The 14728-nt window shown below is 39.8% G+C and overlaps 1 protein-coding gene across 1 annotated transcript in view; it reads left to right on the top strand.

The window, feature by feature from the left end:
- Positions 1–2713: 2713 nt before the first annotated feature.
- The window catches only part of kalrna (kalirin RhoGEF kinase a), a 758514-nt gene continuing 746499 nt past the window's right edge, over positions 2714–14728 (top strand). Inside the window, exon 1 of the mRNA XM_039757406.1 lies at positions 2714–3465. Coding sequence (XP_039613340.1) covers positions 3399–3465 — 67 coding nt within the window. The 5' untranslated portion in view covers positions 2714–3398. The remainder of the gene's footprint in view (positions 3466–14728) is intronic.

The following is a 14728-nucleotide window of genomic DNA, read 5'->3' as shown; positions in this document are numbered from 1 at the left end:
CCACAGGGTCGATATTACAGTCATCAGTGAATTGAGCCTGCAAGTCTTGGGGGAGATGTGAGAGGAAAACCTCCACATACTAGAAGAATCTGCAAACTCCACACAGGCAACAAAATGTGCATTGGATCTCATCTGAGAATGACACATTTGTGAGGTAGTAGAGCTAACTGCTGCTCCACGGACATGCAAGTAAGAGTTTTACTCTACTCTGTGACATGTGACGATACTAATACTAACATATGCCACACTACATTGTGTTATGTAATTTATATGTAAGTCCTATAATTACAAAATCACCATTATCTCTAAGCTGTCATGTCATTTTCTAACCAGTTCAATTCAGACTAGGGGCGTAGGGGGCTGGAACCTGTCCCAGCTAGCATAGAATACAAGGCAGGAACAAACCCTGCACAGAGTGCCAGTCCATCAAATGGCAAACACACACATATTAGGGCCAATTTGCCTTCGCCAATTCACCTAGCATACATTTCTTAAGGACACTGGGAGGAAACTCACGCAGACATGGGAAGAACATGCACGTAAACCTAGGTCTCCTTACTGGAAGGCAGGAGTGCTACCATTGTGCCACTGTGCTGCCCATCTAAGAAGTATATTTTATATTTATTATTCCAGTACATTGCCAAAGCCAAGCAACGGCATGAAGCATCAAGCCCACTCACACTTCCATGCTCACTCTTACAGGACCAATTAGAAATGCCAGTCAACCTACTTGTGAGTCTTAGTAATGTGCATGGAGTACCCAAAGAAATGAGAAGAACATGCAAACTCTTCATACTATAGACTGGCCACTAATTCAGCCATTTTCTAAACACACTTTTTCAGTTCAGGGTCACAGGAAGAAAAACACCTGTTCAGAAATGAGTTCACGGAGGTCCATCTCTGATCCTGGACGGCCGCAGTGGCCACGGGTTTTCTTTCCTGTCACTTTCTTCACCATCAATGACCAATTTCTGTTGTTATTTGACTTCTTTTCCCTTCAATTGAAATGCCTTGATTTTTAAAACTCAGTCCTCTCAATTGCTTCATTTTTCCATAAATGAACAACAGATGATAAGCTATGTTGGGTCCTCAAACTCCAACCAATTTCACTCCAACCAGTTTCTTAATTAGAAGTCGATTCTTGTTAATTAAACCCATTATTAAATTCCATGGCTTATTGCTGCTCTCATTTTGTCACAGCAGACAAGTGTTGGCTCACTTTGTATCTCGTTTTTGCCTGGTTGCTAATTAAGGGGAAAAGAAACAATTAAGAGTCCTAAGTTTTAAAAAGAAAGTCAATTAAAATGAATACAAAAGAAGTTAATCAGTAGCAGCAAAAATAAAAACATACACACACACACACACTGATTAAGGACATGGTTAGAATGAAAACCTGCAGCCACTCTTGCACTCCAAGACAGGAGCTGGACACCCCAGAATTAATAGGTGCAAAGCAGTAAACAGTTGTGAATGGGACACATCTGTTCTGTATCAATTTATAGACACCGGCCTTTTGTAATAACTTGGGAATAACAGCAGTAAACAGGGATGAGATCATCCATCCATTCATTTGTTGAATCATCAATCCAGAACCTGGAAGCTGTCACGACAGCATTGGGTCCAAGTCATATGAAGCACTGTTTTCTTGCAGGGCACATGTACTCGTACAAAAGACTCGCGGCAGACTGGCAGAGTAGGATTTGAGCTTCTCTATAGTTTCTGTGCAGCTTTGAAAGATTAATTAATAAGTTATTATTTTGTAATCCATCACAAATATTAGTAAACAAAAATTGAATCATTCAAACATTTACTGAGCCCAGTTATGCCCATTCTTGGTTGCAGGGGTTCAGAGCCTTTATAAGCAGAATTAAGTAAAAGGATGGGAACAATTCTGGATAAGTTGCCTTTCCATTACAGCAAGTGTTAAGCCTTTGTGCAATTTAGAGTTGATTAAACTTTGGGATTTTGAATGAAAAAGAACAGCTCACAGAGACTGGTAAAAAAAACATATACCAGTACACAGATGCATTGACCAGGCAAGGATTTGAACCCAGTTCTCTGGAGGTGTGGTATGGAAGTGCTAACCACTGTGCCACCTAATAGGAAATCAGTGATTATCAGGTGATGATCTTGTAACCTGTAGCCTGTAACCAATTTAAAAAAAATTCTCTTTTAATATGTAAGACGTTCAGTGGCACATGGCATTGCATACAGTTCATTATATTCCACAGTACAGTTCGAGTATATGTGTGAGAACTGATGGTGTAATTCGAACGTTTACTGAACCTCGGGTACCTAGTGGAAGGCTGTGTGAACATGGTATGTAGTTTTCATTGACTGTGAATCTTCATTGTTGTTCCTCAATCAGGCATCCCGCAAGTCCACTAGTGAATGGTAGCCCCGTCTCTTTAGAGACAGAGAATGGCACGCCAGCACTCGTTCTCAATAAGCATTGTTCTGTGAGTGTGCACATCTCACACACAACACACAAAACACACACGCACGCACGCACGCGCGATGTATACATTTTGCATAGTATACCTCATGTAGGCAGGCAGCGCTGAGCGGCGCTACCTAGTCGAGATTTTACGCTGGAGGCCGGGTGGAAGCGATCCGAGGGTGTGGCAAGTCAGGGTGGGGATTAGGAAGAGCCCATTGTTATGCCCCCCACCCCTAACACACGCGCATACACATACTGTACGTAAACCGTAAGGCGCACAACAGAGGAAATGCTGCTGTGACACATGCGATCGCAGTTTTTCATTTTTTTTTTTTTTACCTAAATCCACACGCCCCGGGGCATGTTTCTTTTTTGCTTTCATTCTTCTCCCGCAGTTGATTCGGACGTCTCTGGCATAGCACGGCCATAAAACACACGGGCGTCCCGGTCCAAGTATCAGCACTCTGGCACCCTAGGCTGGCAGGGAGACAGCCGCGACTCGCACAGATCGTGACATCACTGCTAATGAGTTGTAAGGTACCGGTGTGAAGCAGCCGGACCGAAGGGAGGCGGGTTTGGGGTGAAGTGAGGCTTGAAGCCGGTTCGGCTGGTGGCGCCCATTCGCCGCTTGTCCTTGGCGTCGTCTAGCGGTATGCCATTCACATGTGCGGCGGGTCGCTTTTCGTGGCGCCGCCGGAGCTGCTAGCGAGAGGAGGGTGGACTCTAAACAATAGAGAGTCAATGCATCGCTCTTCTTTGTAATCAGCGAGCGCGGAGAACGGAAAAGCACGAGTGGAAAGGGAAAGGCGGCGAGCGCCCGTGAGCGCAGCAAACATGGACGGGATCGTGCACTGATTTTTTTTGTTTCAACACACATACATCTCTGGATATATTTCTTGTTCTCTTTGGGCATTGTTTTTATTTGCGCAAAAATCATCAGAGGTGGAGGGGAGAGAAAATGAATTCGGCAGAAGGAGCCGAGGAGGGACTGAATGATTCAGACACTGACGCGTTTTTCAAAACAGGTAAGAAATGATTTCATTATTATTATTATTATTATTATTATTATTGGGGTGGTGCACCCATCACCCCTTTCACTTTACTGGAAGGAAACGGTTCTGCAGCATCCTGTGTAGGCAGTATCGAAGTGTACTGTGTGTGTGAATAATTTGATTAGAGAGGGGGTGTTTGGTTGTGTAAATTGCCTTGTGAGTAACACAAACATAACGGGGATTTTATTGTGCTGACGGATCGCGTAACAGTAAGCTGCAAGCAAAACAGAACAGTGACAGAAAGAAAACTGTGCGGACAGTTAACGGGAAAGCAGAACAGACACCGTTCTCCAGTGCCGTCTATGTCTTTATCTATACGATGTGTAAAATCTATTTTGTATTTATTCAGGGCAGCGCTATTATGTATCCGTGTACCAATTTTGCATACTGAAAATGACGCGAAAGCTTAAAGCACCTACTACACTTCATTCCCTAATGTATTCAGGGTCCTCACATCCCTATGTTTTGTGTGATGAGTAACAATAAGCAGTTGCTCGCAAGCCTCCAGCATTAGCAAACTAAACACGCCTCGCCTTCTGCCTGCCTTGCAGTATCCACCGATGATGCCAGAGGGTCAGCCGGAGCGGCACATGGTGCATTAATGCGATGTCACCAGCATCGAACAAATGCTACTCATTTATTACTTGGACTGAGCCCGACGGGGTAGTTTATTTGGCTCGAATCCATTCTAGGGGTATGTTGCCCTACAGACATGGCTGACAGTTTTTCTTCTTCATTGGTTCACCATCACCCAGTAGTAATCACGACACACTCCTAGGTAGTATTGTTGCTTTGCTGTCATTTCTCAACGTGTTTGATGACAACACCTCCTATGAAGCTTGTGTAAGTTAAAAATAGAATTATTTCGGTGTAGCATTCTGTGTTGTATATTGATCTGCCTCAGCAACATATCATTGAAACCATCATGTGAAATTTCCTGAGTGTTTTTGAATTTTTCAGTATGTCCTTAGTGAATTTTCACCTCCAATTTGATATTAATGATGATGTGGGTAGAGCATCCAATTATGAAGTGATTTTGGCCTTTCTTCAATATTTCTGCTGCATGTCAGTTTTTTTGTAATGGATTCCTGTACCAGACTGGCATCTCATCCATGCATGGATTCATGTTAATGAATCCTGCAAAAGAATGGAAAACAGTCCTGAGTTCGTTTGTTGAATTTGAACTGCTAAGTTAGGCTGGTGCTTCTGGATAAGCAGGGCCAAAAATGTATAGAGAATTTAATGTGCTTGTCCTTCGGGGATTTCTAACAAAGCCCAAATGGGTACTATCAGCTTCTACTAGTAATATGGAGTTTGTGTGTGATGCCCAGTTTATAAATACCTGGCATTCATTTCACTGGGTGAATAACTCCAGTACATAACACCTTTAAACTTGATTGCGATTTTTGACCTTCTATTAGACCCTCAGTAAGACTTGTTTTCTGCTGGGTAGTTGTAGAATACAGAATGTCTAGTGTTCCATCTGGGAAAGGTGCTATATAAATAAAATATCTTCTTATTTTTAAAATGATTGTTATTATTGTAAAAGCAGTAGGAAATTGAAAAGACATGTATTAGCAGGAAAATAAGAAGACATGATTAATTCTGGGCATACAGGTACACTTTTACCAATCCAAGAGTAGCTCCACTGTGGGAAAAAATCACAAACTAAACCTAAGTAAGATCTGTCACACCGTAGACACACTAAATGTTATCTTCAGCATGTTATCTGAGTGGCTGTTTGGTTTGCACTTCTTCCCAGAGTCAAGAAACTGCATTCAAATCCTGGCCATATTTTTCGTCTGTGGATATCAAGTGTATACCTTCTCCTGTGACAGCACTGATTTTTCTCCCTTTACTCTAAGTTTCCTTCCACATCCAAAAGATGAACAGGTTAGGTCAACTGGTGACTCTACAGTGTGACTGGGTGTGGATGTGTGTGTGTGTGTGAGAATGCCCTGAAAAAGACACATTAGAGTTGGTTACTGCCTAGTACCTGATGAAGAAGACATAAGCTCCATCTCCAGACAACCCAGAAATTACTTAAAGCAGGGTCAGTAAGAGGATGGACAGTCTTATGTTTGTGAAATGAACATTATCCTAAGACGTTATAACTGTTCATTATTTAAGTATAATTATTTAAACATGGTTTTTACATGTGAAGCACAAGCAAGTTATGTAACTTGATCAGGCCTAACCAGTCAGTCAATCCTGGTGACTGAACCACCAGCTTTGTGGTTTAGAGTACTGTGCTTTTTTGTTTTTCACTAGGCCACAAAGCCAGCCATTGATTCATTCACCACTGGTAAGTGTTAAACACCTGCCCCATTATAATAAAAGGAAAAATGCCAGATCAGGGTGAACTTTATTATCCCTGAAAAGGAAGTTCGTTTAGTCTTTTGCATTACAATTGAATAACACAAAAAAAATCAAACAAAGAAAAGTATACGGTACAATTAAAAAAAGTATCTCAAATGCAATCTGCGTCCTTTTTGAGCTTCTCTTTATTACAGAACAGTGCAATTGTACTGATAGTACAAACGATCTCTTATATTGTCTTGTTATTATTCTGCATTGTAGGGTTTCATCTTTGTCACACTAACAATGCAGAATTTATAGAGCAGACACTGAGTAAGATCATTTCTGCTTTGGTGAAGGTTTCTTAGGGCAAAGTCAACCAATAGGTGCTCCGCAAATGTTTGATCAACCCCAGTGCTGTACTCTTGCGGTGCATTTTAACTTTATCTCGAGTGTGTGTAATTCAAACAATGCCCGTCTGATCAGGAATGAACACTTGGCAAAGCAGGCACTTAGAATGTTTCCAGAATTGTCTTGGCGTACGTTTCCATGTGTGCAGTTTGTGATCAAATGGTTAATAATTAGGGTGAGTTCCTGGCAGGACACAGGGAGAACATGAGGGCTGCACAGGGGAAACCGCAGAGCCAGGGAAAGTAACTCCATGTACAGCTGTGATGTAGCAGTGCCTTCCACCTCACCACCATGCTACCTGTACTTTGATTTAAATTGTTCAGTTCTATGAAACATGTTTACATTTTTATCTTTAAAAATGATGCAATTTATATTATATAATTTATTTGTAATACAGTAGTTCAAGGATTTTAGATACTAACCACTCTTTTTACTTGTATGTAGCATTTTGCAATCAACTGCTCAACAACACATCTGGTATCCTGTTTTTAAGTGCAGAGTTGTAGGGGCTGGAGTCCTGGTGCAATGCAAGAACCTGTCTTAGGTGGGGCATCTGTCTGTTTCAAGGTGTGCTCAAATGCCACCAGTTAAAGTATTGAGGACTACAAAACAGCCTATGTTAAAGTTACTAGAACAAATTGTGCTTATGTCAGATGCAGTGCGGTTTCTGAATTTAGATTATTTATTGCCTAAATGTGTGGGTGCATGTATAGTATTATCTCAATGCCAAACCTTACCAGGATACGTGGATATGTGTGTAATGTTATGTACATTTATATTATATAAGTGTGTGTGTGTGTACAAGTACTGTAAAACAAAAGTTAAAATGCCCTAATAAAGGGTTGGGAACCTCCTGGACCCAGTTTAAATTAGCAAAAGTTAAGAAAAGATTCAAATTAAAATGGTCATGGATGTTTTTGTCCATCACAGTCTCTCTCAGGCAAAAGTATTCAAATGCTTTCCATACTGAAGCCCCGTCCTCTTCTGAATTGGTTAAAGAAATGAATGTCAACTTCCAATGACATCCTACTTTTAATATCCTGTGGGACAGAAGAGGTGGGACATCTGGGGCCAAACTGGATGTGATGTCAACAGTCATTGTGCGACTTGTCCTGCGGGTGAAAGGATAAAGGTTGTTAGTGACCACGTTGATGTGCTCACTGTAGTAGTGCCGCGTTGTTCCCAATGTTCAAACATGTGACAGTATGTACTGTATGTAATTTTGCATGTATGTTGTATGTGAATGTGAATATATATATATAATGTATTGTAATATTTCAGTATTTCATGAGCTTGGTGCAAAAAAGTACCAGTTGTCTATATTTCTGTCTGTTGTATACAGTACATACATTCAAACATGCACACATGTAGAAACTGAGACTTGCTGTTTTCGACCCGCACTGTTAAGCTGTGCATTTAACGGTTGTGCTGTGAGGCACCTGTCGCGTAAGCTGTTGACCCTCAGAAACTTGTGTTCTGATTGGGTTGTGACTTTGAGTCTGCCAAATCTCTTCCTATCAGATTTTCTACCGGTTTCCAATGCCTTTGGATTGTGTAGGACACCACTGTACTCACCAACACTTTAATTGGATTGATATCTCTAAATGAAAGGCCTTCACGTCGAAGGGTAATAATGCTCAGTCTCATTTCATTTGTTTATTGCCATTTCTTTCCATTATCACTGGAATTTGCAATATTCCACAGTATAATATTGTCCAAGTAGTACTTTGGAGGGTGTATTAACACAGTCTGTTTAGACTCTGCTTTAGACAGACAGAGGGTTTTTAAGTAATCATCAGAAGTTGGGACACCTGTGCAAATTGTTTGCTTCAACTTGCAAGGCTTAATTTACTTTAATTACTGCAGAACATCTGTAGGGTGTAACCTATTAGTTGTTCCCTGAAGAAGGCCTATTTGTAACATTCTGAAATTTCATTGTTTTAAGTTTTTGCTAATCTAAACTTTAAATCTAAACATCTGACAGTTTATGTCTTACCTTTTCACCATTTTAGGTCATTCATTGTATTTCAACTGATTAAATATGAAGAAAAACCTACAGCGAAGTAAAAAGACAGTGACAACATCAAAATGATGGGGTACCAGCCTGGTAGCCCTGTTTCGTACAGACTTTAAATGAAAATTAAAATGAAAGTCTCAACCAAAAATAAATAACCAAAAAGCAAGGACTGCAGGTCCTGAGGTACTCTGTAGAGGCCACAACAATCAAAATAAGCCTGTCTCCGCAGGAGGTCCTATATCTGTGGGAACAGGGTCCAAAATGAATGACAGCTTCTGGTTGTACTTTGTCTTAAATAAGGGAAGGACTGGAGGGGCCATCAGAACATCATTGCTGGTCAGTATTGTCTTCCTCTGATCTAAGGAAAAAAATGCCAAAGGAATGACTGACTGTGTTACACCCAAATCCTTCTCTGTCATGAATAAATGACCAGAGCCACTGGCACACTCCTAGGGCTTGCATGTGTGAAAATATGTAGTATGTATTTATTTTATTTAAACAGATAAAAACAGAAGTAGAACTACCAATAATTCAAAAATAAACACTTTTATGCTATTTTTTTAACTGTAAGGGTGAGAGTTAACTGAAGAAGTAAAACACAGCTAACCAGAACAAATGCCTGCTGGCCCCTCTGGGACTACCTTAGCAGGTGCTCCGTTCTCTTTATAGCAGTGGGGATGGCTGGCCTAATTTTCTTAAGCCCATACTCTTCCCTTACTAATGTCCGTCTTTTACAATTCTCACCACCTTCCATACACCAGAGATTTCTTTTCTCTGACTCTTGCTTTAAATTTGGATTAAATTTGGACTAGTCATCTTCTAAGTTTTTTCTGGAGTTTTCTGACAGGACATTCCTTGAAATTATTTTGCAGGTGAAACACCTATAAAGCCAAGTGTCTTAAACTAATATTGAACCCTGATAGTTAATAAACATTAAAAGGGAAATTCCACTGTATTTACCATTTTACATTTACTTATTTTGCTGATGCCTTTATTCAAGGTGAATTACATTTATGATACAACTGGTTATATTTTCTTTTGGTTTTCCAATTGGAGCGCAGGCAGGCGAAGTGACTTGTTCAGGGTGACATAGTGTCAGTAGCGGGATTTGAACCCACAACCTCAGGGTTTGAAGTCCAAAGCCTAAACACTACATGGGCTCAGTTTAAGAGCTGCCAGGGCTTCTTTTAACATTACATTCCAAAATGTATTTTGTATTTAAAAGCATGAATGTTAATACTTTCTATTTGACTTTAAAATAACTTTAAATGTAATGCATTTACTATGTTAATAGTTTTTTGAATGTAAGTACTTCATTTAGATAAATAAAACCTATACAGTATTTTAAACAATATTTGCACAGGCCTGCTGTACCTTCTTATTTGTCCTCTTCTATAATAGCTTTTTATCAGTGATAATTCCTAATTACACATCCTTATTGGAACTGCTGTTTTAATATTTCATTACTTCTTACAATTTTAAATTATGACCAACAGAAAATACAAATAAGTATCAAAGATGTGTGCGTTTATAGGGTGTGAACAAGGGACTTTCTCTAAAGTGTATTTCATCCTTTTAAGAGTCTGTCCCTTAGGTGGGTCTTTCTACTGCCTTTTGTTGACCTTTAACTTTCCATGACCTCCTCCAGAGTACCCAGGGCTACTCTTACTGTACATCGCCTCCTAAATTAAAATATCAATATTGGGACAGTGTTGGATGACAGTGTAGACTTGCACCCTTAATTGCCCATCTAGTCAGGCCAGGTTTCAAGGGTCCTCCTTGCCAGAGCTGACCTCAGTTTAATGCTAAACTCATCACCTCTGATGTCAACAAAAACTCAAAGTTGTGTTCTGGTCAGCCTCTATGGTGAGACATCCTCTGCTAAAATATAAATGAAATTTATTTAAGACATTATATTGTATATTGCATTGTGGACACTGAATAAATACCAGGCTTGAATTAAATGAGTGACTTAGAGCTTTTAACTTCAGGCCATTGCGACTTTGTTCCTGAGCACTTCTAAACAGCTACTGAATTAAGCAATTGTGCTGAGGAGAGTAAGAATTATAAGGGAGCAGGGCAGTTTGCCAGCTTTGTTAATACTGTTGAGTAACATTGCAACGACAGTGATGAGCATGGCACCTAAGTTCCCCTTCGCAGCGATGACACTGTGGAGCATTTTCTAAATTAAATTGCTGAGGGATAAGGAATTAAAAGAGTAAGTGAGCTTTGATCTTATTTGTAAATCTATGGGGTCGATTAGTACATCATGAACTTGAGAAGACACTGACTGACCTTCTTTCTAGATGGCAATGCCATATTCTAGATTGAGGCATCTTTTAAACTACAAAATATGGTTTCTGTTATTAAATTATTGTGACAAAAATAATGAATTAAAAGTGGAATGTCATTTTTGCTCCTTCAGCTTTGTAGCACTTGCTCTTGGGCACTGCCTCACTGTGTTTATCCAACAGGTCCGCTTATTTTCAGTATTCAAATGCAAACCCAAGACCCCATTCTTCTGCGAGGTACTTGATGAATAGCAATCTGTATTTTACTTTAAAGTAAGTAGCGAAAGTTCAGCAGAATTTGGGAAGCTGGGTGGTACAGCAGGTATTGATGAAATTAAAGGCCTTGTTTGATTCCAGGTGACTTTCTTAGTGCTTTGTATGTGAAGTTTGGTTATGTTTCAATGAGGTTTTTTTTAGCCTGCTGTTTAAGCTGATCTGAAATCCTAAATGTACCTGTGGTGGGTCTGGTCGTGCCCTCTAGTGCACTAGCTTCCTGCCTTCTAGCTGTTGATGTTGGCACAGCCTCTGGCCTTTTTACAACTCATTAATCCATTTCAGGGTTGCCAATGCGCATCTTCAGACTCAGGATTCATTGGGGGACCTTACATCCATATTCATTGACATGGAGCTATTTTTCAGTTGCCAGTTAACCTAACATGGCTGGAGTATGAAAATCCAGGATTTCCAAAGTAAGACCTCTGGATACATAGCAGACAGTTGAACCTAGGACTCTGGATCAGTGAGGCAGCAGCACTAACAACTGTGCCATAAGGATATACTTGAAGTAACCGTAAAAAAAAAACAGTGTTGATGTGTAGACTGTATTGACTTCTCACTGAGACTGATTGGGCTGGGACTGTGAACCCAGGACTCTGGAATTGTGTGTCAATGGAGCTACTACTGTAGGGTTAATATGCCATTCCTAAACAATAACAGTGGAAAGCAGTATAAAATACAGAGCCTGTGATGTTATTTTTCTGGTTTGAACTTTCTTGCATTAATGATTCCGACACTGCAGCTGACTGCAAGTTTAAAATTGTTTTTGCAAGGCTCCATGCTTCCCACATTTTAATTTATTTAATCCCTTTTTATTTACTGTTCAAGCGTTGCAGCCCTTAAATGTTCAGCAGTTTGCAGTATTGACATTTACCAGCAAACGGAATGTCATCATTGCTTCTTCAGCTTTGAAGCACTTGCTCTCGGGAACTGCCTCACTATGTTTGTCCAACTGGCCCGCTCAGTTTCAGTATTCATATGCAAAGCCAAGACCCTGTTCTTCTGAGAGGCAGTTGAAGAATAACATTGTCAAATGCATTACTTCATCCTTAATTTGCCTTCTTTTTCTTATTTTCTCTTGTTTTATTTTTCTGCCCTTGTCATATGAATTAATTTTGATGATTTTATTATTCTAATTCTAATTTTCAGTGATGATGATAATAATACTGAAACAACAGCAATAATAATACAGGGTGAGCCAAAAAAAAGTGCCACATTTCAAATGTTTCTTCTATAAAAACGTTACAAGATAGAAATACATTTCATTACGAAACAAGAAAGGGTAAACAAAATAGAATTTTTTCACTGTGCTTTAAAATTGATGTCTTCAAGGTGGTGGCCATCATTAGTAATACACTCTTCAAGACGATTTCTGAAGACTCGCATGGCTCTTTCCGTCATTTCAATAGGAATAGCGGCGATTTTGTGGCGAATAGCGTCCTTGGGGGTTTCAAGGTTTTGAGGTCAGTGTATGTATACCTTTGACTTGAGATTGCCCCACAAGAAGAAATCGCACAGAGTGAGATCAGGCGAACGTGAAGGCCACCCAGCATCGCCATGCAGGAAGATCAGCTTCCCCGGAAACATCTCCCTCAAAACTTGCATGTATCTCTGCTCTGTATGTGCTGTTGCTCCATCCTGTTCAAACCAGGCATTCACCACATCCATTTCTTCCGGTTGGGGCCACAAAACGTTCTCTAGCATTTCAAGGTAAACCTTCTGAAATGATGGTGACCGTTGCTCACCCTCATCAAAAAAGTAAGGGCCTACAATGCCAAATTCTGCGCACTAAACTGTAACATGCTCAATGTGCAGGGGTCTCTGATGAAGTTCATGAAGGTTGGTTTCAGCCCAGTAGAGAAGGTTTTACTTATGTATGCAACCATTCAAATGGAAATGTACCTCGTTGCTGCACATGATGATGCCATTTCAATGAATGGTTTGCAGAATGTTCACACACAACTCTCTACGGCTCTCCCAGTCTCTTTCAGTGAGTTCCTGCACTACCAGCATTTTGTATGGATGGAAATTAAGATACTCATGCAAAATCCTCTTCAAAGACTTGTTGGAAATGCCTAAGGCAGAAGCAACTTTGTGCAGTCTAGGATACTGCGAAATTGATGCCCTTACAGCATGGATATTTTCAGGCATTTCGTACAGTCCAAGGACAGCTGGGAGATTTTCTGTTCAATGTTTTACCCGTCTGTCTAAATTTAGCCACCCACTAAAAAATTGTTTTCTGATTTGAGACGTCACCGTTTGGAGGAATGCTGAAGTGCGTTCGGAAGGTGCGTTGCTTAGTGATGATGGATTTGTTCTTTTTGAAGAACGCTTCGACAGTGAATGCAAGGCGTGCACCGGACCAAGGCATGTTGCAAACTGAAAACTACAAGGGATCGCCTATCAAAGAACCCCCACCCCACTTAGCTGTCTCTACCTCGTGCAATCAATTTGAGAAACATGGTACGTCATTTTGGCTCACCCTGTACTTATTATTCATCTATTTTCCAAACTCAGAGCAGAATCCCAGCAAGCACTGAGCTTGCAGGAATAATGCCTGGACAGGGCGCCTGTCCATTGTACAAATTTGACTCTCACGGTTTTGGTTATTTGTGAGTTAGCTGTGAACAGTTATTTTTGGAGCTTGCTGAAAGATTGTAGAAACTTGTACGTCAATATATAAACAGTACTGAAAGTGATTTCTATCACATAAAACCATATAATACACAAATAGTAGTGTTATTTAATATTCGTTAGCATAATTGCATGCTATATTTTTAGAAATAAAAAAAAAAAAGAACTGTGAGATCTACACACCTTCACTGCTCCCTTAGTTATTCAGCAGATCAGGACTTCTCCTCTCAGCTGGTTTGCTCTCCATGCTTGCATTCTTTCTTTCTCTCACCTCCACCAGAAAACCGCATAGAGCTCTTGCTATCCTTTTTGGCTCTCACCTCTCTCGAGTTTGCACTCAATTGCTCACTTCTTGATTTTGTTTCATCCAATTTTTATATTCTCCTTTCATAACTGCTCCTTTTCTTTTCATCTGTGCACACAACTCCCGCTGACGCTGTTCACTCACATTAAAGAGATGATTGCCATTTAGAGTGAGTGGTAGCTCTGGTTAACCAGTAGGGTAAGTTTAAAACAGAAAAACATAAAAAAATAAAAATGAAAGCAATTAATAAATCAAAACACTAAAATATCCTGCTGTGGCATACCCCACCTCAGTTTAGGGGTATTACAAATTTTCTGCCCCTAACCTTTGTGAAGGGAGTGACCTGTATTTAAAATATATATTTAAACTTAAATTCCTTTTTATTGTCAGAATACCCAAGAACAGTGGAAAATACAGATAAAAATCAAAATAAATATAATAAAATTATAATTAATTATGCAATGATATTAATTGTACATCTTTGGTAAAAACCCATTTCCATGCAGCAAACATTAAAACTCACAATCAGGCCATTAATCCATTCATTTTCTTAAACACTTTTTAGTCCTATTCAGGCAGCATTAGGCAGTAAGGCAGGAAACAAAAATGGAGGTGATGCTAGTTCATTGCATTGGCACAGTCATGCTCATTGTGATGATTTCAAGACAGTGAATAACCCTACACACATTTCTTTGGAATGTTGAAAGGAAACCACGATACTCAGTAAATAAGAAACTTTAGAAAGACAACAACCTCATCTGTTATGAAAAACTGGTCCATTTGGAAGTCAGGCAGCACTGTTAACCACTACGCCACTATGCTGCCCATTATATATAGTTATAGTGGTGGAGTTATCAAAATAGAATTTTGCAATTTTATTTACTATACAATATACATTTTGACCAGTGGGAGGCAATCTTAAGTCAACCTCTCACTTACAAAGACCCACCAATCCAGTTAGATGAGTTTTTTTAATAGAAATAAGGGTTCCAGTGACACACAGGG

The sequence above is a fragment of the Polypterus senegalus genome, chromosome 6, assembly GCF_016835505.1.
Source record: "Polypterus senegalus isolate Bchr_013 chromosome 6, ASM1683550v1, whole genome shotgun sequence".
NCBI lineage: Eukaryota > Metazoa > Chordata > Cladistia > Polypteriformes > Polypteridae > Polypterus > Polypterus senegalus.
This window is presented reverse-complemented; position numbering and strand designations above follow the sequence as displayed.